Here is a 23,951-nt window from a genome sequence, read left to right as displayed (position 1 = left end):
GCCACTTTGTTTCCCTTACCATAGACATGTTAGAATGAGTAAAAAGAACATTTATGAAGTTATTAAATTAACATTGGCATTTAATTAAAATCAAAGCACATGATTAAAATTTATAATTATATTGAAACTTAAATATAATCCTAATATTAATTTGCAGTTTCACAGGCATCCACCCAATCATTATAAACATCTATGGGTTCTGATAAAACATTAGTTGTTGTTTGAAAGTCTTCTAAGCATACTCGACATTGTATTCGTGCTGTATTTCTCGCTCGATCCCTGTTAATAGAAGACAGATTAATTATTGACACCATATTAACCGTAACAATTAATTAAGAATGTACGAACATTTTAACTTCACATGATTTTTCGTGGTTACAGAAAGGACAATTAAATTGTTGGTCGAGAGGTTCTATAGCTTTTCGTTTCGGTGGAGGCTTTCTTTTCGATTTGCGGCGTCCCATGTCTTAAAGCACAAAGTTATAATAGATATTTAAGGATAGGGTATTAAGAAAAACAATTATTGAAAGTTAACACATAAAAACATATTATGCCTAAACAATATCATCATTACCGACACTATATACGCTTCTTTTTATTAAAAATACAGATTTTTTTTGAAAAGCAACGCAGCACAATAGGACACTTCACAACCTTTTTACAAAACGTCAGTGTCACTAACAGATGTCGAAATTCCAATATTAATATTGTCATCAAGTAAAGACGGCCTTGCCAGAGCTATGTATCAAATTATAATATTTGTTTTTAATTTTGAACAAAACTCACACTATTAGATATTTACAATAAAAAGTCTTAAAATTGTGTATCTTTGATTAATTGAATTACCAAGGCACAAAAATATATTTATAGCAGTCTATGGTGAGCATTTACAAATGGCCGATAATACGTCTACTTCATATCGTTGTATTACAGTAAAAACAGAAGTTACTGTGTATTTGTGTTATACTTTTCACTTCTTTGCAATTAATAAAATAAACTAATGTAGAACTGACATTGAGTTACTATAATTAGTTAAGGATACTTAACACTAACCTCTAAAGCTCTAAACAAAATGGAGCTTCCTCAACCACCTCAGGGTATGTATAGGATCAATCATTACTATAAAAGATGAATTTGACTAACAATATTAATTATATATAAAACTTTTTAGATCAAGATCTACGCAACATAATTGACAAACTTGCTCAATTTGTCGCAAGAAATGGCCCAGAATTCGAAAAGATGACCAAGACAAAACAAAAAAACAATCCCAAATTCAGCTTCCTCTATGGTGGAGAATACTTCAACTACTATCAATATAAAGTCACCACCGAGCAAGCAAGTAAGCATATTGACGGTGGAAATAGATAACGGCGCCCGATCGCCGCGTGTTGTTGTAACAGTTTGAAGTGACCCTCCGCTGTTTATAGTTCTAAAGCAATCTGCCGGTGGCCAGGCGGCCGCTCCCGCTGGGGCTTATATGGCACAGAGCAGGCAATATGTAATGCCCCAACAGGCCAGTACACCAGCGCAGCTCGGGCTGGCGGCGACGATAGCGGCGGCGCCGGCGCTGCAGCAGTGGCTCGCAGCCAACTCCGCGCCCTCGCAGCGACCCGACATCGACAGCGTGAATACTCAGATCAACATACTTAAGGAACAAATTACTCAGTCGGAAAACAATCTCAACGCCCAACATACGGTGAGTGCTATGAATTTTAGCTCTAAGGTAATGTTTTAGGTCATGTACAAAAAAATGTAACTCTAATTTATACTACCATGACACACAATTTTTAATCCACTTGTTACAATTGCCTTACTCAAATGTTTTATTAATAGATTTCAGTACATATATGTGTAACGAGAATGAGAACAGGTAGTCTACTGAGTGCATGTTTTAAAACAGACTTCTGTAATACTATCTGCATGAAAATTATATTAAACAAGAGCATTAAATTTTTTAACTCTCATAAGTTTAGTTTATTAGGCACTTTCAGAGCACTAGAAACATTTTTTTATTTTGTTTATAAGTACTTCCTATTAGAGAATGTTTACTTTTTAGGTGTTGATACAGCAACAGCAAGCTAAGATTAATGAGCTGGTCAACAAGGCACAGATGGAAACAATTCAGATTATGGCAGAAGAAAACAACATCAGCTTATCGGAACTGGATAGCGTCTTGCAGCCCATCATTGACACATGCACTAAAGACAGTATATCTGCAGGTACAATAGACATTTTGTTTATAAAAAAAAGTTTAGTTCAATATGAGAATATAACTACATAGTTAAGAGTAAATTAGTCATAAATTTTTGCATTTTAAATTGCATGAAAATCAATGTCCATAATCTCGTTTTTGTAGGCAAGGGGTGGATTTTACAACATGCAACTTCAAATGATGCCGGGAAAGTTATCTCACTCCATCTCCTGAGAAAGGTCACACAGTCTGGAGCGCTGTTCACACAGAAGCTGCACATCATATACCTTGTCAATGATGTTTTACATCATTGGTTAGTAAATGAGACTACTTGTTTAGTATAAGCTTGTGGGGACGGGTGTAATGAGTGTCGCACAAAATGTTTGTTTGATGTCACTGTTGATTGTACGTGTTAACCTCACTGTTTCATGGCATCCGTGCAAAATAAGAAACCCCTTTGTTACAGTAAACATTTTCTTAAATTTTTCGTTTCTATATTTATTTTCGTTTTTTCTATATTTATAGTTATATATATATTTTTTTAGTTTCTTGATGAGGTATCTTTTGATTAATTGTACTTGAATAACATTAACCTATAGTTGTTTACTGTATTTTATTTATGAACGTGCAAACTCTACCAATTTGGTGTCTATGATACAATTATTCCTAATTACAGTGCACGCAAAAACGCGGAAGATCTCAAGAAAAATTTGGAAAATGTGGTGGTTCCAATGTTTTGCAATGCCAGTATAGGTAACATATTTATAATAATGCCCTCAATGATTTAGGTCTCTTGTCGTTTGTGCATCTACACTTAAATCACCTAGTTCAACAAACGTGGTTTACCCGTCAGGTAACTTGCTTGATTCATATAGGATTATATGACAACAATTTAATTATTTTGCTGTTTCAGCCGTCACAGAGGAACAGGAGGCTAAGTTGAATAAACTGCTGCGTCTTTGGGAATCTAAGTCTAACTACTTCGACAGCGCTGTCATTGAAAAAATGAAGAGTCCTACGAGTTCGTACCAGGAGTATCAGAACAACCTCATCGCCCAGCACTCTAACGCTATAGCGCATCTGGCGCAACAGACGAAGGCAACATTTGAGAAGTATGTCCCCAAACGTGCCATTCTCATACCAAGCTAACTACTATAAACAAAACCGTGCCAACAGTATAATATACAAGACTGTACTAGAAATATAAATTGATTGAATATTAATTATCTTTACAGCTACCAATCTCAACATCAAGCGTTCGTCAGTCACACAATGCAGCAGATACAACAGATGGAGATGCAGAAACACGCGTTGGAACTACAGAGCGGACACAACGATCACAAAGACGCTCAGCCCCAGAACAACATACCGCATCCATTCCAGAGCAACTTCAACGATCAATACAACAACCAGCAACACAACTACGACCAGAACTTCAATTCATCTCATCAGTACGGCAGCGAGAGCGGCGACAACTATCCATCAAACAACAGCGTCAGCGGCAACGAGAATAGTTACGACAGTCAGACGTTCGACCAATTGACGAATAAGCCGGATATAGAAGAGCCGGATTTATCAAATCTGCCGAAAATCAATTTCTCTCAACCCCCGCCTGGATTCAAGCCTCAAGAGAACAGTACAATAATACCGTTTCAGAACGGTCTGCCAGATCTAAGCAAACCCCCGCCCGGCTTCCCGCCGTTCCCAGAAATAAACAATGAAGACCTGATGCCCTCCGTACCTTACTTTGAGTTACCAGCGGGGCTGATGGTACCACTTATTATGGTGAGTAACAATTGTCTACATAGAATTACTCCTATTATATTTAATATATTAAAAATACAATAAATATGAGAATGATATTAAAAGTAAAATAGTCCTACTCTCTAACTTAAATATTTACAACAAATTCTTGTAACAAAAATTATTTAAAAACAAAGATATTTTGCAAACGTTTAAACTAATTAAATATACTGAACTTTATTTAAATAAACATTACATGTTTCTTAGTAATTTTTTACATTGCATTTGAAACATTCTGTCTTTGATATAAATATAATGTTATTTTTTACTTAATAAATATATAAGATAATGTGCTGACGGAACAAAGTAATCCATTTACCTCAATCTCAATAACCCTTTCTCATAATCATTTAAATAAACTAAAGTATATGAAAACATATTTTTTTGTACAATGTCTCTTAATGAGAGAAATTATACCTATAAAATATTGTGTTTTACAACTTATATGAAAGTTTTTTATCTCAAATATTATTATTTTTGAAATAATTTTATTTTATGTATAAGCAAACATTCAAAAAGAATAGCCATAGAAACACATGATCTCATAAAACAGAACGGCATTAAGATTACTAGGAAATTTATACAATTATAAAAACAGGAGATTATTGGTAAACATTAAATGGTAAATTATATAAGGTGGCAACCGGAGGTTCCAGGAAAAGTACGAAACATACTAATATGTATATTATAATACATGATTGCCCCCATGTTAGGATAGCAATACCATTCCATAGCTTGTGTGGTATCAGGAATCTTCTGGTTCACACGGCTTGGTGTTCGTTCCGCGGAGTCAGCGGCGTTACTTGTTATATGATATCTTATCTATACAACGATGTTGCCCCGGCGATGTTCATTTATTTTATAATATGTAGAACGCACGTAACAAGTAATAAATTAATTTACTTACTAAGTGTTTATTTTAATAATAATTTCCAGTTAGAAGACGACAGATACCGCCCCCTGGACCCGGCCGCCATCCGTCTACCGCCGCCCGCGCCGCCCAACGAGCGACTGCTGGCCGCCGTAGACGCTTTCTACGCTTCACCAAACCACGAACGACCTAGAGATAAGTAGGTTCATAAGTTGATTAACCGACATAGAAGACGGAGGTTCTGTATTCAAGCATTCATATAAATTTCAAAATGTATACGTATGTTTTTGTTACTCGAGTACTAAAAACTACAGACTACCTATTTAAATGATATTTTGTATTTAAATCTCTTGATTTGTGTTACATAGCTGTAAAATGAGAAATCTCTGTAAAACTGTTCGAACACGTTTGTATGACTGTATTTTTTTAAATACCCAATTTAAATGTTCTGTATGTGTATTATAGTACTATTAAAATGTAAAAAATAATATCACAATGTCGAATTTAAGTCAAAATATGTTTTTGTTACACCGACAGTGAAGGCTGGGAGAAATTAGGTTTATATGAATACTACAAAGCCAAAAACTCAAGTAGAAAGAAAAAAGAAGATGAAATCGCTCAAGGTTTACGGGAAAAGTCAAAATCACCAAGTCCCATACCTAAAGACCTACAGAAGCAGCCCACGCCACCCGGGAGGAGATATAGGTAAGTGAATAACATATTAATAATAATAAAAAACAGCTAATATAAGCCTTTAAAGTATTCAAACTATCTAATACTGTATATATCTATAACATTATATATATAAATATAGGTCATTAAGTAGAACACCAGAAAAAACCCAGTCACCGCAGAGAAAGTCACGATCAAGGACGCCCTCGCCCAGAAGAAAGTCGTCATGGAGGCGGGAACGGGAACGGGAAAGTATGAAATAAAACATAAAGGGATATTTGTCGTTCACTCGTTCATTCGTTCAACGATATGTTACCAGTTACACGATCCAAAAGGCGCAGATTATACACACAATTTGAAGAGTGCATTCACTGATTCATTATAATGTATTATACAACATTAAATTATAAAAACATGATCCAATGTTGTCGTGTGTTAAGTTCGATAACCTTTTACCCATTGGAGAAGACGATGGATATTGTGAAAAACGCAATTTTATTTGTAGTCCTATTTATCTTCTAATTTATTGATCGGCTATCATCACTGCGTATAACAGTAGCGAAAGTTTTTTTGATCTCCTAGTATCTTTCTAGTTTCTGTTCTCTATAATAATAGTATTCATAGTTAATATTAATTGAATGTGTTCCAGGTCGACGCCGTTCCCGGTCCCGGTCTCGTTCCCGGTCCCGAAGTCGATCACGAGAACGTGAAAGACATCGCGAGTCACCTCGCAATAGACGAGTAGAACGATCTAGATCACCCACACCGCCTAGCTTCCTGTAAGGCTTCAAGATTTTATATACATAACATATAACGTGCTTCCTTGGAAATATTACCTAATATTATTAGATCTTTATAACAAACTGTGTAGACTTTATTAGCTCCAAATTAAGTATAACTCTTATTACATCAGTGAAAATCCAGTACTAAAGGGTCCAAGCGTTTCCACAGTTCAAATTTAATTTATTTGTATAAATAAATTTTATATAGATTATGTGATATCTTAATACATTAAAAATTAATAACAGCAGTGGAGGTTCTTATCCGAGTTCATCGAGCGGTTTGGACCCTAGCAACAAAGGTCACCAGCTGCTACAGAAGATGGGCTGGAGTGCGGGCGGGCTGGGAGCTGCTGGGCAGGGCATCGCTGAACCCATCAGTGGAGGAACAGTACGAGACAAACAGGATCAGTATAAGGGTCAGTATGAACTTGACACTAAGGAATAATATAGTCAACTGTTCTGTCCATAGAATAGATATAAGAGGACATTTCTATCAATGTCTTCTACTTAAAATGTCTGAGTTTCCATAAGTTTGAGTTATAGTTAATTTAACAAGTATGTAATATTAAATTTCTACGTTGCAGTTTAAAATATATGTCTATAGTGTTTATTCCTAAATAATTACTGAGTTGTTAGTTATTAATGGATAGTTCAAGTGAACATTTTCATTGACAGCTGTAGCTAATGAGCACTAAAAGTACTACCATATCGAGTGAAATTTTCTTAATTGTCTAAATCTAATGCGACATTTCTAAGTTGTTGTGACTATTATTGTGAGGATTTATTTTACTATAGGTCAAATATGTACGTAAGAACTACAATACAAATTGTTCAGATTCTTTATTTTTCGTCACGTCAGAGGTCGCTCTGCATACAACTTTGTCAATTAACGTCATTAAATGAAAATGATTCACAAATTTTTTCAATGTAGGAAACAATTCAATTAGATATTAGATAATATTAGCTTTAGTTTCTTACAAAATAAGTACTGTATTTAGCCTTCTTCGAATAGAATGGGGGAAGTATAGTGCTTTGGGTAGCCCAACATAATAGAGGAGAGACTTGTTACATAGTGTTTTATTGCTATTTAATGTTAATCTTTTCTCTTGCAGGCGTAGGAGTAAATCTGAATGACCCATATGAAAACTTCAGAAAGAACAAGGGAGCAGCTTTTATAACGCGAATGAAAGAAAGAGCTTTGGAGCGATCGTCGTGATTGCGGTGGAACTAACTTGATGTAAATGTGTAAAGTGCGTCTGTGTGGATGAGATATGATTTATTTTATCTAAATCATCATGAATAAAGTTATATGAATTTAATATTATTTTATTAAATACCGAAACATTGTTAGTGTACTTTATTTATTCAATGTATAATTTACGATATTATGTACAAAGTTGTATTTAAAGAATTTTAAAGCTCGAAATTGTCTTCATAATTGTCTTTGAATTCAGCTATCCTGTCCAAACTCTCTTTATAATCGCCATATTCGAGACCTTCGTTACCAAATTTGTGCAATTTAGAGAATTTAATTCTGCTTACATCTCTATGTAATTTTTCAATCATATCCGCCATGAAGTTGCCATTGTGGAGTCCTGCTATGACAGGACAAGATTCAACCTTGTCTGGTTCTGGTCCACTTTTAATAAAACCATATTTATTAAGACTATCTGAGAAGAAGCGCGGATACGGGGTTTTTAATTGGAGCGGTTTTTCACATACAGTAACATTAGTTGCAGATAGGAAATTATTTGCTTGGAAATACAATTCAAACATTTCCTTTACACTGTTACATCTATATGCAGGAATATTCAACTGTTCTTTAGCTTCTTTCATTGGCGCTTTCAAGTATGTTTCTGGAATACCCCTCACAGTGATTAACTGGAAAAGTTTGTCAGTAGCAATCTTACAGCTTGGTGTGATGGATTGATAAATAGGTCTGGTGGTGCTGTTTAAATATTCTATGAGATATTGAGATTCACTGAAAGTTAATGGTATTCCAAGTGACGCAGCTGCCATCTTTCTTCCATAACCTGTCATGTCGGCACAAACATCAGACATTGTGTAGACATTGCTTTTATGTCTGTATTTCTGGCCTAAACTGTCCATAGCCGAAGCTAACAATGCTGAGGAATGATAATAGCATTCCGGTTTATAATTAATATTGTCAAATAGCCGAGGATTTCCTGGCTTTCTCCATCCTTTTTCACCAGTACATAAAGGAACAAATAGTTTAACATGCTGGGATAGTGCTTCAATAGATAATGCAATATTAACTAATCTAAATGAATCTTTAAGTGTTGCCTTCTCTCTTTCTTCTTCTGTTGATGGACTATTGTCTGAGAAATGTGATGCTATGATCGGATATGACAATATAGTCTTAGAGTATTCATCAGATATATGTTCTATGCAGCCAAGAGCAAGTCCCGAAAATCCATCAGTACAATCAAAGTTGACTTGGAACCCTTGCAAGCTATCACATTCTTCAACATATTTCCTGATATTATCTGCAAATGTTTCTCCATAATCTGATTTCCATAGAGTACAGCCGGATGTGAAGATATCAAAACTTTCCTGTAATATATTATTTTTTTATTAATTACATGAAAGTTTAGTTAAAATATATATATATATATATATATATATATATATTAACTAAACTATTTAGAATGTAATATATATATATATATTTATATATTTAGAATATAAATATATATATATTTATATATTTAGAATGTCAGAAGTAGCCATACATCAAATTACAAATATTAAAAACCATATTTACATTTTCTGAATTATGTTGATATTCCTTTATAATATTTACTGTGCGAGAATGGAATCGAGGATATAAATAATCGGTCCATGTATTTATGTCCTGCTCTAATTTATATTCTTTATCATGTAAATTTGTTGTGTCGGCATTTATATCTTTTAGGAACTCATTCTTGTCAGGTTCTGGTTCCTTAATTGTTTCAACTTCATCCCATGAAAAATCACCTTCTAAATTTGTCTCCTCTAAACCTCCAGTAGCTGGTAAAGTTTTTAGAGATCCTTTCAAGTCAGCCAATAACAAACGGGGAGTATAAGTAACTTCACCAGAAGATGACTGTCCTTCGCGATACAATATATCGTGATTACATTCAGTCTTAACAGTACCCGTGTAATCAAAACTTAATTCCTGGACATTCCAAAAATGACTGCCTACATAATTTGTATAATGACCGAACTGTAAAGTCAGAATCTCTCGAGTAGACATGGTAAATAAAAGAAAAAGATTTCAATGACAAATTTATCCTTTTACTTGGGTACAATAAAAAACTATTAAAATAAACGCTTATATATTACGAGCATGAATAGAAATACTAAGCTTTCAACTTCAAAAAAGTACAATTTGAAAAGTAAACTTGACAGAAATGACAGAGGACGAAAACAGACTAAATTTATTTACTTGCAACATTTTTTTTTTTTTATATAAATGTTTTAACGGCTCTGGATTTGCAACATTCAAGTCTTACCATTTTAATTTTCTGTTTATAAAATTCTAACCCGCATCAAATTATTAAAATTGAAAAGGGACATAATCATAATTTAGGTAACTGACTTTTGCCCAGGGTTGGGAAGTATACAATTACAAGTATCCTTTTTAACGAATATAAACAACTCTACTGAAATGCCAAGAAAAAGAAAGTGTTAGTCTGATTTGGAAAAGTATTCCAGCCTCTTTGGTGATAATTCTTGTTGCTAAAACAGAAACGGAAATGACTCAAATTGCTATTTTTTGTAATAGGATTAAGTGTATCTTACACTTAAACTTATTAGCATATTCTGTGAGCTTGTTAGAACTTCCTTATAATTAGTTATATATATCAAATAAAAAAGGGTTAACTAATTTGAAATTATTAGAACCAAAATATTACCTTAAAATAAAATGCAATATTATATAAAAAGTATTATTACACGACGATATTATATCGCAAAAAAAGTAACGGTGCATACAACCATTCAGAAGGCATAGACCATTCAGAAGGGAGCCATCAACCGAACGCGCGTCGAAGCTGCGCGGCATTGTACCTACCTCCTAGAGCTACACCCCCCCCCCCCTCGCGTCGCCCGCAAACAACGCCCTCCTCGCCCGCCGGCCAGGCGCAACGTCATACAACATCATATTTTGCACATCATACGGCGCGTGTGAATTTTATATCGGAGTTATTTTAAAATTACTATATCTTCCAAGATGTTCATTGAAATTTAGTGATGTCAAAGACATTTTTGTTCGCAATTAAATACTCTTAATCAACGACACATTTATCTCGATAAAGATTAATTTTATTATGTTGATAAAACTCTAACAAATACTTGGTAATAAAGTATTAATTTCTACCAAATTTGATTACCATAAAAACGGTTCTAGTGAGTAAATCTTAAAAGATAGACATATACTGTCGCAGACAATTTTTTAGATCATTTTAAGAGGAATAATTATTTCATACATATTTTTTTGGTATCTTAAATCGTTTTCTCTGCTGAAGCCCTCAGATGAATAATTTTTCTCGCTTTTTCCACATTTTCCATTTTTTCTTCGCTCCTATTAATTACCGCGTGATATTGTATTGCCTAAAGCCTTCCTCGATAACTGGTTTATTCAACACAATAAGAATTTTTCAATTCAAACAGTAGTTCCTGAGATTAGCGTTTTAAACAAACACTCTTCAGCTTTATATTATTAGTAAGTCGAAAAAGTGACTTTTAAACAAGTTTCTTAGTGCAATTAGTAATTAAATTTGAAATTATTATTTTAAAGAAGATCCAGAAATTTGAATTGTAATATAACAATCAAATGTAATTGGCAATGGATTAGTTTTATTTGTTACGTTCGATTCAACACTCAATATATATTTTTTTTACCAAAAAGTATTAGAATTTTCTATACAAGCACTCACACTGACTCCCAAAGTTCATAAGTATTTTAATAAAATAAAACTACAAGACATATTAATTTCATTTTATTACCAAAAAAATATTAAAAATCATTCAACTTAGCTCACTTAATCTACTACTACAGAACTAAACTATCCTCTACCCTTAGGACTAAACTTAAATAACATGGATGTTGAAATACTGGCAGTGGAAAAATACATTCTTATGTATACACATACTAGGCTATTGTGGGGAACAATAATAATTAATAATCTATAGTCATATAAATGTATTGTTGAAAAATGTTTTAAAAAAAGTTTTTTTTTTATTGTTACAAAAGACAATATTATATTAAACCTTAATTTTGTATTAAAGCGTTAGTAAATTATAAGCAAGGTACTATACTAACATCATATGTCCGTATTTACAAAATTGCACACTATCAATATCAAACATATTTTATATTATTTATTGAAGTATATGTAAAAACGTCTAAATTCTGTAATCCCAATATGAATATAGTAAATTATTTAATTAATTTCCCATAATAAATTGGTTCTACTGACAGTTATCAACATACCATTCAAAACTATCGGTCACCTCACAAAACACCATCACTGGACGAGAAAATTGACCAAATTTATTAAGATACAGTTATATCTCGATACAAACTACTTTAATACCATTCAATCTAATGTTACCTTTTTTCCTAGTGTCATTTAAGAGACCACATACATTAACCCTCAAACTTTATGTAATTCGGTTCAATTGTAACCGTGTGCTGTCAGACTCCAGTAACTTTTAACTCGACTGCATATTTGTTATTAACATAATATGAATAGAGTTAAAATATACAATGGGTCCAAAGCATGCTTTTCTTGTTTCATGACAACCAATACATTCCATATCACAGTTTTATCTAATCTAAATTTTCTATAGAAGACGTAGCTAGATTAAATTTCGAGTCTATGGCTTCTGTAAAACTGTTCCGACAAAACGCATATTAATACAAATTTATAAGCACAGTTATATCTTGATTTGTAACTAATCAATTGTCGTGACTGAGATGCTACTGTGCATTTAATTCGTAAATTATATGAGTTAAGTTGATAAGTAATGTTAATTAAGCTAATGTTAGTAAATAGTTATGTTCTAACTGTTTCAGAAATTGTGTACAGCAAACCATTGATTTATTTGTTATTTGACAAACAATTTCTTTTTTTTTTTGTAGCAAATCAAAACGTAAATTTTAGAAAATTAAGTCACAACCAAACATTTAAGATCCGAAACATGACAGAATCTCGAATTCAATCATTAATTTAATATTGTTATTAAGTTAGAACTGAACATTCTTCCACAATTCTGTTAAAACTATATGTTAAGGATACGATTTACAATACTCTAACGCTACGTTTTATGCTAGCTCAGTAACATAATTTAGTTAGGTATTTTTGGTTTTTCTCATTTAATAAAAATGTAATGAATAGTTGATTGTATGGTACATACAACAATGTTTACTTAAAACTACAAAAAAAAATATCAGATTGATACATCATATCAACATTATTTAAACAATATAGTGTAATTCAAATTATTTCTTCATCCCAATACTGTAGTCACTTCAATATCTTTACATATATATAAATTGTATAGTTAACATATTATTGAAACGAATTCTAGCTTCAACTACATCGATAACGTATTACCAAAAATAACAAATTAGATCTGAGCCTTTGAGCAATGCATATAAGTAGATTTTATACATCAAGGTACATACGGGAACAGAATTAAATGATTTCAAATTCACTTAAACATAAATAAATCTTTATGTATAAGTGAATTCAAATGTATACGGATGTATGGACTCAGACGTAAAATGTACATCAGATCTAAGCTATCAGTGTCAACAAATAAAATGTATTACAATAAATATGAATAAGCGGTGGGATTTTTTTTATTATATACCCGCTATAGTTTTTGCTGTTATAGTCATACTTTTGTGACTCAGTAATGTACAAATTACGTATGAGTAGAACAGCAAAATCAGGTTTGTACTGAACGGCTACTAACGATAACGAATCGAGACGATGTTACAAAAAATATATCTACCGGAATATCTTAAATGTTACGAAAAATAATAATAATATTAATTTACAGTGTACGATATGTAACGAGTGTTGCATCTTCGTAAAACGTAAATACACTTATCTGGTACCGACTATCACGTAGAACACAGCTAAGATTACACTTCAGTTTATAACACTGGATGGAATTAGCCATTAAACTAACGCTATTCTGTTGACGAGCGGCGTCTTTCTTCGACTCGTGTGCGTCTGTGACGTCACCGGCTGGTATATGAAGCTCGTCTTTGCCCGTTTAGCGGAATGGACTGGAATTAGATAAAAATTAGTTCGTACATTTGTATCAATATTTCAATTTAATAATTTATCAATGAAATGTAAATGTGACTTCGTTATCTATGTATAATTTTATGTAAGTAAGATGAAACTCACTCGTATAATTTTCGGTAACAGATAGGTCTAATTTTACTGGTTTAGTATCGATGTCGATCTCTTCGTACGACTGATCCAATACCTGGAAAGATTTAATTTTATTATAATTATTGCATTACCTCTTAGGGAATTTGAAAATTTATTGTACAATGTATTTGTATTTAAAATCTGTATTTTTGATGTTTTTATATTATATTCTGTTATATATTAAACTCACAAATTACCTCAACATCACTCAGGTCTCCATATAGCCCTGGAGCCAGTACGCGGTAAGCCCCAACCATGCCCGTTCCTTCCACTTCTTCTACTTCCAATTCTTGATCTGATTCCTGGTAAATAATCGTATATTTATTAATTAATACTTTTAATCGACTCCAAAACATGAGGTGTCCTAGTTGAATACTTAAATATGAGTATGAAAGGTAATATGCTGTAACACAAATTAAGAGGAGCTGTTTTGACTAAGGGATGAGTAGGCGAGGTGTGGAGGGGTGTGATGTTCCGTGGAGGGGAGAGAAAAATAAGGAATGTAGGGGAGGGGTCATATATTAAGAACATGTTGGGATGTAATTACATAGTTACTATTCTGTGAAGATTTTAAATAAACAAGTGACTTAGGAACAAGTTATACTGTTTTAATTATTCTCTCTATAAAGTCTGTTGTGTTTTATAATTAAATTATTTTATAATATGGTTAACTCGAAATCATTGGTCCAACTGTGATGAGTTTTTTTTAAAAATCAATAGAAGTAAATACTTTGAGATGAATATAAAGATTTAAAATCTTTTAACTTCTTATAAGACTTTAAAAGATTTCAAATAATAGTTTTTTTGTACCTGACTTAAAATTTTCTTATAATAAGGCAAGGACATGTTTACATGACAGCTTTAACAATGTACGGTCTATATCTGAGAAAGCCGCAGCAAGTTTTACAGTTTGCATTGAAACTTTTTAATATTTAAGATAATCGTGTGTATTTAAAAAGATTTTGTCAAAAATATAGAGCAATCTTATATATATTTTGAATAGAACACTATTGTGTTAATGAAACATCTGTAGTTTTTTTCCTTGACATTGTACATCACCTATAGTATTGCATTCTCAAGAGGTCACTCACAGATATATGAACGCATATTTTTTGTTCAATGTCAACTGCTTGTCCCATACGATGCGGACGAAAACAACTATTATTATTTGTTTTACTTCATATTATTGTTTCGGGCGATTTTTAGTACAATTATTGAGTCTTCAATAAAGTTAGATATGTATACAGGTTGAGTACTAGTCGTAATATTTTTCTTGTGATATAAGTTATTACTAGCTTGTGTTTTTTGTCTATACTATTTTATGTATTAAGTATTCATTTGCTAGGTTACCGATAAATTTATGTTAGTCACATCACTATTTTCTTCCAGTACGCATAATAAAAGTTTGCTTCGTCACATTACATACGAATCGTTTCCCGTTTCTCATTAAATAACCTACGTTATTAGTATAATGTGCAAAGATTTATGAATGAAAAACTTTTAACGTTCTGTTTGTAGTATGGCTATGCAATTTTACACTTAGCATCTAGGATATTTTATTGAATCTAATTGATAAACTGTCATGACCCCCTGTGTGTGCGCGTGCGTGCGTGTGTGAATGCGGGCACGCGTGTGTGTGTGTATACCTCATGCACATGTTCCTCCTGCTCTTCATCTTTGACCTCAGGGTCTATCTCCAAGTCCAAGTCCTCTGTGTCATTATCGTTATCATTATCTTCGTCCGCGTCATTGTCGCTGCCGAACCCGCTGTACTTCATCTCTCCGCGTTCCAACGCTTCCAAGGTCTCTGAAATTTACAGTTTGGTTGTTTGAATTATGCCACTAAATTATTATCTAAAGTTAAGCAGAGTGTTCAGTTATAGACTTGTAGTATCAGCCTGATACAAAAATCGGCTTGAATTTGCTGGTCTGATTAATAGGAAAGATTATTTTCATTCAAAGACACGCAACACGCTTTAATACCTAAGTATGGTTGAAAGTGCAATTTTTTATAAGAATGACGAATAGATTCTTTCATAACTAAATATTAACAAATCTTAATATAATGGATAAGTCATAAATACCTGGATAAATCATAGCTTTCTTGATTGCCTGAGGATCCTTCCTGGACCATTTCTGGACTTCTTCATCCATTTTGCCGACTTTCGATGGATTCATAGCCCATAGACAGCCTGGAAAATGACGATTAAAAGTTATATATATATATATATATATATATATATATATATATATATATATATAACTATAACATTTTTTACATTGAATAATTCTTAGTTTAGAATACTACCTTTCCGTTGACTTCCATTTGTCGATGGTTTTTCAATCTTTTCGAAACATTTGTTTAAGCTTAGATTATGCCTTACGGAATTCTTCCAGCCGTTTGGTGCGGTTTTGAAATAGGGGAAATGTTGACTGGAAATAATGGCGTTCATTATTTACACGGGCCTTAGTTATTATAATGTGTTAAACGCTAACCAACTTACCACATAAAATTATAAATCTCTGACACTGGTAAGCTTCCCGTCCTCGAGTTTTTTAGCGCCATTGCTATTAAACATGAATACGAATAGGCCGGCTTTGGAAACTCTCCCGCGACTGTTTTACTTGAATTATTTACGTACTTAGCTTGGCTAGTGTCTACTGTAAATGCACCAGTTACTGAGGTCTTAATTATTTGCCTGCTATTGTTTAGTGATGAATTATCAATTAATATCGTAGCTTGTTTGTTACCATTAGCTAAAATTGTCCTAGATTGCTGTGCGTCCAATATGTGTATATTACCGGATATAATAGTTTTCGTGCCTAAAGACTGTGATAGTTTTTGGTTCGTGTTTAAAACTGAACAGTTCTTATTATTTATTTTTAATACTTCCTGTTGACTCGACTTTATTCTCACGGTGGGCGTTAAAGTTGAACTCTTAGTTTTATTCGTGTCTAAATCCTTTAATAAATCTTTGACTACAGTCTTGTCTTGTTTACGCACATAAATGACCATCTGCGTCGCCTCCTCCATCGGCTTCTTGTTTTTTGTGTCTTCCGATTCCTGTACTTTAGCCACCTTGATGGCGTTCGGTGAGAATGTTAAATGACTTTTTTCCTCTTTAGGACTCGATAGCGACGTGTTATTGGTGAGATCGTTATTCGCAGCTGAAGTGAGCAGCAAATGTGAAGCCTCTTCTTTTACAATACTTTTGACTGGAGTTTCAGCGAACGTCGACGGCATTACGGAGTTCGGATTGACCATGACAGCGTTCGCTTCCGATCCATACAGATCGAGATTGTGTACGAAACTCGAAGAGTTATTCAGCCACGTCACAGAATTATCTGTTTCCATGTCTAATAACGGTGGCATTTCTGAGAAATTTAATCCTAATGAATCCTAGAACAAATAATTTATAATTTAATATACGCGTTTGTGTATTAATATTATATGGTACTGTATTTATATTAATATACTGACAGAAAAATCTGTTATACTGCTCAAGTCTGTCGCTATTTCGTTTTTGATGTCCATATCCAGCATGTCCTGGAGTGAGTCAGTGATGTACAGATCCATGTCTAAGCACACCTAAGGAATAAAATTGTTCTTAATTAATTAACATTAGAAAAATTTTTATGTATCATTTCCGATACTTTTCGCGCCATTTTTGTTTCATAAATAGGATGTTTTTTTTTATTAACGAAGCGAAGACGGGAATAAATTCCATTACCGTAGTGGAACCTGTTTTTGTGCCGTGGTATGCTATACCCTAGCAGTGAAAGAGATAGATAATATTTATGGTGCTTTCTCGCTTACGCTGTTTAAAGACATAATAACTTTTACGAAGTTATAAAAATAGCTAACATTGTTTAACAGGAAAGCCATACAGATTTTGTAAGTTATTATGTCAATTAAAACTAATGATTCAGTATTTCCTACAAAAATATGTAACAATATTATTTTTATTTAAGACCTACATCAACAAGGAAATTCTTGGAAGCGACGGACCCCGATACACTACGGGCCGTTTCTACCTACAACACGAACAAAAAACCTTCACGAGTACAAGATCGGAAGGCTTCCAAGTTTCGGGACGTTATTTTTTGTCCACACAAGTTATAAATAGTTCGCTTCGTGACCGCGACTTCTCATTAAGTTACAAATATAGAAATAATTTTCTCTTTCCTACCGGAAGATGTTACTTCATTGATAACGTCTTGTTAAATTACGTTACTTGTATTTAACTTTTATCAAACATGCTATGAGTCTGTTCAAGACGTTTAAAGACATTTGTAATAATTTACTTCTATACAATATGAGAACAAAACGGGTATATCTGTAGCGTCACATAGTTGTAGCCTTATCTTTTGTGTAGTTTCGAAGAAATGAACAATAAATTTAAAAAAGCCAAGGGAATGACTAGTCAAGTAATAAAGCTGGTAAAGCATGGAATTCAATTCATGGGAAGGTATTGAACTGATATGAAATATTACAGCTTTGATCTATTTTATACATCTAAATCTATACTACTATAATTAAAAGTTTTATTACGTAAGTTTTTTTTATTATTGCTGCATAATTAACACTGACTTATAACCCTTATAAATTTAATTTATTCTATAAATTAAATAAGTTGAATTACAATATAGTTTTTTTTTATTCTCTTTTTTAATATTAAATAACGTAATTAAAACAATTTCACTAAAATGCTTTTCTTTAAAGACAGAGTTCTTTATTTCATATAAAAATACTATGATTTATTTATGATGAGAAATTCTCACTAAGCGTTACGTCAATGACGTTCGCGAGGTCAAATACCTATTTGTGGGAATACTATTGAGTTAAAAAGGTTAATATTTCCGCTTCCGAACTACTGATAAAATTTCATAGAAATAAGACAGACAGTTTATCATTAGAGACAGCCGAACTACATTTCAAAGATATTTGTTTGACCCTTAAATTGCTATTTATATTTTTACATAGAAAATAAAAAACAATCCAATTATTTTATGTTTTTACGCTATGTAAATATACAATAATACTCAATGCGAATCGAGTGCAGTGACAGATAACAGTAAACGTACGTAAGATATCTTCAACCAATCGAGACTTAATGTTTATTTTTTTAAATCATTCACTAATCTCTGCCAAAGAATTTTTATAACGAAAGTTATCAAAAATTCTACCTGCTCTAAATCAGCGCTAGGGCAGAACATCTATATAGAAATGTATATGCATTTAATAAAATATATTATGCGACAGAAAGAGAGGTTCAAAATGGGGTGGCAGAATGAGATAGCTGTAAGGATATAAAGAGGGTGGATCGACCCCTGACGACATCGCAGCCACCACGCCGCGCCCTTTCAGAGAGTGGAAGCTGACTGCTAAAGTAAACTGGCTAACAAAATTCTATATAATATTATCAAATGTTAAATTTAAAATACCGATCTCGATCGCAATGATAAATTAAAGAAATGTTCATAGTTAAATACAATAAAATGATGCTTATATAGATTAATATGATATCTTTATAAGCTGTATCATTACGAAGACTTTAAAAAAATTGTATAGACGAGAACGTCATGAGCGCTATTATTCAGCGATCTAAGTTAAATATTTCAAGAGTCAAAAACGTCTGTATATCCGTCTCGCGAGCGGCTGAGAGTCATGCCGCAGAGGGCCATGAACTCATTCTTTATTACAAAGAGTTCATCTCGTACGTGCGATATGATATAGGAACTATTAGAATGTATTCTCAAAAACGATTTCATTCTTAATGAAACCAAGAAAATATATGATATCAAATAAAGAATCGTTGGATTCGGAATTAAAATACTATATTTTTTTAGTGTATCGATTTCAATTTGGTGATTTGATATTGAATGAAATCCTATAAGTTTGCTCGAAGCAAAAAAAAGTCAGGAAATGGTTTTGCAATACTAGTAAAACAAACTAGTTTTAGTAATTTATTAAACTACATGTGCTCTGTTTCAGATAAAAATAAAACTATACGTTCCTTATATAAGTCGTATTAAAAAAAAATTGACATTGAGAGCAACTTTTATGTTTAATTTTCAACAATATCCTAAGAAATACTCAGGTAAAGAGACGAAGTCGGTTCAGAGTAGCGGCCGTTTTTTTTGAAGACCAGTCTATAGCGCAGACGCCAGACCAACATTATATACATACATGAATATATCAAAATATATTGATTGGACATATATAATTAAAATATCATTTTTATCTTAATAATTTCAGTGTTATATTAAAAATGGTCGCGGGTTACAACAGACGCGCCGTGAAACGCGAGGGGCCGCTTGTCCTCGAACCTGACCGGGCTGTGTCGCCTTGAACTCATATTCTGCTACAAATGCCTCAAGTCTACGATACTCTTAATTATCACCTAAATCGAGTCAATACCACGTGGATAGATGATAGATAAGATATATTACTTTACCGACAATTAATTATACATACCTATTTAATATATATTAGTGAGGAAGTAATTTTATATTTAATTTTTTTTCTTGAATGCACGTTATTACTTATAAATTATATTTTTTGGTAGATCGTTATGTTCCATTCAAATCATACAGTGAAATATAGGTACGTTTAAAATTTAACCCCTCTGTATAAGACCCGGAAGAGTTTAAGATACGAAGCTAATTTTACATTCAGATACCTACCTTTATCAATAATTTATGGTATGTTCCATTTAAATATACATTAAGTAGCATATTTTATAGAATTATATATGTACTATAGAATATAAAATTATAAACGTAATTATAGATTATGTATACTTTTAATAGTATATTTACGAATTCATTAAAAGTTTTTATCGGTGTAAAAGATATAGAATGTTATAGTCAAGTTTGTATACAAATAACAACGTTCAACGAAACATAATCTCAAGTTTTGTATTATTAATAATAATTAATTTTTATTTAAATAAAACTAATATGTTTCGTATATACTACGCGGATTTTATTAGTTTCATTTAAATGAATAAAACTCGCGAAAGTCTTAGATCTAATTAATTTTTATATTGATTATATAAAATTGTTAGTATATTGAACGTTTCTTGTTTTTTATTCTGAATGGTAACATGGAATATGTTGCATCGCTTGAAAAATAATTGGAAAAAGTTGCTTGGCGCGAAAATAATTCAGATTAGTTTCCACGATGCGCGCGCATGAGGGGTTCTTTATCGATTGGTCGCTAGACACACTCTCCCCTCTGTCTGCTTTCCTGCTCTAAAGGGAGGGAAACTAAAATATTCCCGAAGTGAACTTTCATATATTTAATATTTCCGCGCTAAGTATACAATGTCGTATAATAATAAATATTTTTTCATTAACTGCTTCATTTATTATAACTAGATGAATTGTTCTTATGATAACGAAATTTAATGTTGTCAAACAAGTCAGTTTTTAAATTCTGTTTGTTCAGTCTTTATGGAATGATAACACCTGCCGTTTCGGCCAATGCCCCGTTGTAATGAGTATTATTACCTTAAATTTGTCATAAGCAATCATTGTCAAAATATTATTATATAAAAAAAAATCTTTAGAAGTATGTTTGCAATATACTTTATAGTGAACTTATAAATGCTTTACTACAATTCTTAATGAAACTATGAATGGCAGCGTATAAACAAAGTCAGTTCAAAACATATAACTTCTAGGTTCATTTACCTAGGCTCAGACTAGTTAGATAAGTACATTGTTGAACCCAGAACCACGTTGGGTGAGTTCAACTCACACTTGACCCATTTTAAGCTCGACATAAGTGCATTTCTTTACATACTGCAAAATTTATTTGTTTTATATTAAGAAAAAAAAATAAAAGAATACATAATAAAGGTTCCAATAAAATTATATTTTACTTAATATTACCGTACTTATATGGCGAAACATTTACAAAAGGTTAAATAGAAATTTCGAATGGTTATAAGTTGGATTGTCAGTGTATAGATCTATTAAGGTAATTATTGAAAGCTAATCCAAATGTGAGGAAACTTTGTTTTCGTTTACATCGTACGCCAACCGTTAATATTAGGGGAGAGTGTAACGGCTGACGGAGTATACGACAGGTGTGTGCGTGCGTCTGTGTGTGTGTGTATCCAACGTATACACACAGTAACATTCACACATACAACGGCAGGTTGCAGCCAGTCCCTTTTCGTCGAGTATACTTCACAGAGTAATTATCAGTATTCATATTTTAAATTCTTAATCGTAACCAAACTAACAGTATATATGAAATGATTAAATATCTTAGCATTTATTGCGCATATTACTTAATTTTGATGTTACAGATGTTTATTTTTTATATTAACAAATTAAAACGCAGACTAAATTTATATTATTGAATGTAGGACTCGATTATGTTTGTAGAAATTTTTTACTTTTTAATAATAATTAATATATCAATCAAATGACAGCTGCATTTTGTTACTCTGTGATAGTCTACAGCACGGCACACAACTACATTGACAAGGTGCACTCATTGTTAAACGTTTTGAAATTCTCGTTCGGAACCGGCCGTGGGAACCGCATTACTGCTCCGTAGACAAGAAACTAATCTGATAGAAAATATTTAATGATAACTTAATGTAAAACGAACTTAGACAACTGACTTATTTTATCTATGAACTTTAAAATTACTTTAGTTACGATGTCTTATTAAAATAAGATATATAAATACTAAACTATATGTATAATGAAGATAACGATATTAATTAATCTGTTTCCGGATAAAAAATCCAGTATGCGTTCAATAGTCCTTACGGGTACTTGAATATTTTCGGATGACATAATTATACGATGCTCCAAAGCGAAGTGTTCATTCGAATTAATAATATAAAATAATTCTTGTTAATAACTAAATATCAGGATACAGGCAACATGACCAGCAGAGCTTCTTCGCTTTTTAATTCTATGCGTACGCTTCTTGCAGATAATTTCCGTGTTCCAAACCATCGGGTTCAAGCTGATAAGAAGAGACTTGATAATATTTCTTAGTTGGCAATAAAAGATTCATCCAAAACTCAAGGGGTTTCCAAGACGGATTTTGAATATAAAAAATTGTTATTTTAGAATTTTTCTAACTTGTAAATTTATGTATTTACTCAAATATAAACGTATTAATTTGTTTGCCTTTTTTCATATAGAGATTTAAAAATTTTGCGATATATTTCAAGTCATATAATCACGAAATGTAAAATAAGAATTCATAATTTACTATACAAACCACATATTTCATTAGAGGCAAAGTGGCGCCGTTTAGTACACACAAATTTCATTTACTGTAGTTCAATATAAAAAACCATATGTAAGTCATTAGTTTAGGTATCGGAAGAATTGTCTATACCGTACATCGGGTCTAAACAAATATTTATCTTCGAAACAGCATTAAAAATAATAATAATAAAAATTATCCTTCACCCCACTCTAACAAACAGTGAATGAATGTGAGAGAAAGAGAAGGCATATGAAACATTTTGTCCGTTACGAATAATACTTAACCGCGTGTTTACATTTGTGTTATTAGTATTTATGCAAAAAATTCAGTCAAAATATAGCATACTTGTTGCTTTATTCTCTGGTAATAGGTAATAATAAGGTTATCTCAACAATCCTCATAATGGTTCCAAGGAAACCGACTACGTAATACAGGAGAAAAATTTCCCGCCATTTTCGACACTGATTATTTTGTAACATACAAAATATTACAATATACCTGTATTGACAATAACAATCCTAATCGTAATTTAGTTTTTCGTAAGATATTCAACATATATAAAACGTTTAATGAATGAATGACATTAAAAAGAGCGGGACACAACTCTGTTACTTTCTCATGGTGCATATTAAACTGAAAACATGTCATATTATAGGTTTACGCTTTAAAATGTACTCACCGAATATTTATTCAAATAAATATCCTTATGCTCAATAGAATAATCCTGAATTTCACACATTTACGTTTTTAGCGTCATGAAATTGACAAATATAACACCACTCACTCCATAGACTACACTGTTTTGCTATGTGAAAAAGTACACAAAGAATGATTTGTTTTGCTATTGGAGAATTCAAACCACGTGACTTACAATCCGGTCGCGCTATTGGCTGCCAGTACAATGTATATTGACGTCACCCTAGTT

At 32.3% G+C, this 23,951-nt stretch overlaps 4 protein-coding genes across 7 annotated transcripts; 1 reads left to right on the top strand and 3 right to left on the bottom strand.

Annotated features, from left to right (window-relative positions):
• Positions 1-103: 103 nt before the first annotated feature.
• Positions 104-709, bottom strand: LOC116765702 (transcription elongation factor 1 homolog). The gene is made up of 3 exons (XM_032655283.2): positions 575-709; positions 349-466; positions 104-279 (listed from the first exon to the last, which is right to left on the bottom strand). Exons 2-3 carry the CDS (start codon positions 462-464, stop codon positions 147-149), a joined length of 249 nt encoding a protein of 82 aa, XP_032511174.1. The 5' UTR covers positions 465-466; positions 575-709; the 3' UTR covers positions 104-146.
• A 162-nt stretch (positions 710-871) lies between these two features.
• LOC116765695 (calcium homeostasis endoplasmic reticulum protein) lies at positions 872-7,641 on the top strand. 4 transcript variants are annotated; one of them, XM_061522060.1, is made up of 14 exons: positions 872-1,097; positions 1,172-1,342; positions 1,431-1,699; positions 2,060-2,222; positions 2,360-2,507; positions 2,871-2,947; positions 3,108-3,306; positions 3,430-3,979; positions 4,934-5,067; positions 5,406-5,573; positions 5,683-5,792; positions 6,190-6,319; positions 6,572-6,738; positions 7,435-7,641. In XM_061522060.1, exons 1-14 carry the CDS (start codon positions 1,073-1,075, stop codon positions 7,536-7,538), a joined length of 2,415 nt encoding a protein of 804 aa, XP_061378044.1. In that variant the 5' UTR covers positions 872-1,072; the 3' UTR covers positions 7,539-7,641. The 4 variants fall into 4 exon arrangements, 2 of the variants coding, with proteins under 2 accessions (XP_061378044.1, XP_061378043.1); XM_061522059.1 differs by having other exon boundaries at positions 873-1,097; positions 6,569-6,738; XR_009752754.1 differs by lacking the exons at positions 5,683-5,792; positions 7,435-7,641 and having other exon boundaries at positions 6,572-6,714.
• A 23-nt stretch (positions 7,642-7,664) lies between these two features.
• LOC116765698 (protein misato) lies at positions 7,665-9,721 on the bottom strand. The gene is made up of 2 exons (XM_032655279.2): positions 9,108-9,721; positions 7,665-8,896 (listed from the first exon to the last, which is right to left on the bottom strand). Exons 1-2 carry the CDS (start codon positions 9,576-9,578, stop codon positions 7,736-7,738), a joined length of 1,632 nt encoding a protein of 543 aa, XP_032511170.2. The 5' UTR covers positions 9,579-9,721; the 3' UTR covers positions 7,665-7,735.
• Positions 9,722-11,310: 1,589 nt separating this feature from the next.
• Positions 11,311-23,855, bottom strand: LOC116765697 (uncharacterized). Its single transcript, XM_032655278.2, has 9 exons — positions 23,706-23,855; positions 17,261-17,368; positions 16,284-17,179; positions 16,088-16,212; positions 15,864-15,971; positions 15,426-15,586; positions 13,977-14,081; positions 13,753-13,834; positions 11,311-13,628 (listed from the first exon to the last, which is right to left on the bottom strand). The coding sequence occupies exons 1-9, from the start codon at positions 23,763-23,765 to the stop codon at positions 13,519-13,521; spliced, it is 1,755 nt and encodes a 584-aa protein (XP_032511169.1). The 5' UTR covers positions 23,766-23,855; the 3' UTR covers positions 11,311-13,518.
• Positions 23,856-23,951: the final 96 nt, after the last annotated feature.

Source organism: Danaus plexippus, chromosome 11, assembly GCF_018135715.1.
Source record: "Danaus plexippus chromosome 11, MEX_DaPlex, whole genome shotgun sequence".
Lineage (NCBI taxonomy): Eukaryota > Metazoa > Arthropoda > Insecta > Lepidoptera > Nymphalidae > Danaus > Danaus plexippus.
Note: the sequence above shows the minus strand (reverse complement) of the source record. Positions and strands in the feature narration are given on the sequence as shown.

What these genes read in the sequence shown, in the direction of transcription:
- LOC116765702 (XM_032655283.2), bottom strand. Translation starts at nt 464, where the DNA reads ATGGGACGCCGCAAATCGAAAAGAAAGCCTCCACCGAAACGAAAAGCT. An exon ending in AAATCATGTGAAGTTAAAAT is followed by an intron (nt 280 to 348) that starts GTTCGTACATTC and finishes TTCTATTAACAG; the next exon opens with GGATCGAGCGAGAAATACAG.
- LOC116765695 (XM_061522059.1), top strand. Translation starts at nt 1,073, where the DNA reads ATGGAGCTTCCTCAACCACCTCAGG. An exon ending in ACGAAGGCAACATTTGAGAA is followed by an intron (nt 3,307 to 3,429) that starts GTATGTCCCCAA and finishes TTATCTTTACAG; the next exon opens with CTACCAATCTCAACATCAAG. An exon ending in CCCACACCGCCTAGCTTCCT is followed by an intron (nt 6,320 to 6,568) that starts GTAAGGCTTCAA and finishes AATTAATAACAG; the next exon opens with CAGTGGAGGTTCTTATCCGA.
- LOC116765697 (XM_032655278.2), bottom strand. Translation starts at nt 23,765, where the DNA reads ATGTGTGAAATTCAGGATTATTCTATTGAGCATAAGGATATTTATTTG. An exon ending in TTTATTTGAATAAATATTCG is followed by an intron (nt 17,369 to 23,705) that starts GTGAGTACATTT and finishes TTTATTCCTTAG; the next exon opens with GTGTGCTTAGACATGGATCT. An exon ending in GCAGTATAACAGATTTTTCT is followed by an intron (nt 17,180 to 17,260) that starts GTCAGTATATTA and finishes TATTTGTTCTAG; the next exon opens with GATTCATTAGGATTAAATTT.
- LOC116765698 (XM_032655279.2), bottom strand. Translation starts at nt 9,578, where the DNA reads ATGTCTACTCGAGAGATTCTGACTTTACAGTTCGGTCATTATACAAAT. An exon ending in ATCAACATAATTCAGAAAAT is followed by an intron (nt 8,897 to 9,107) that starts GTAAATATGGTT and finishes AATATATTACAG; the next exon opens with GAAAGTTTTGATATCTTCAC.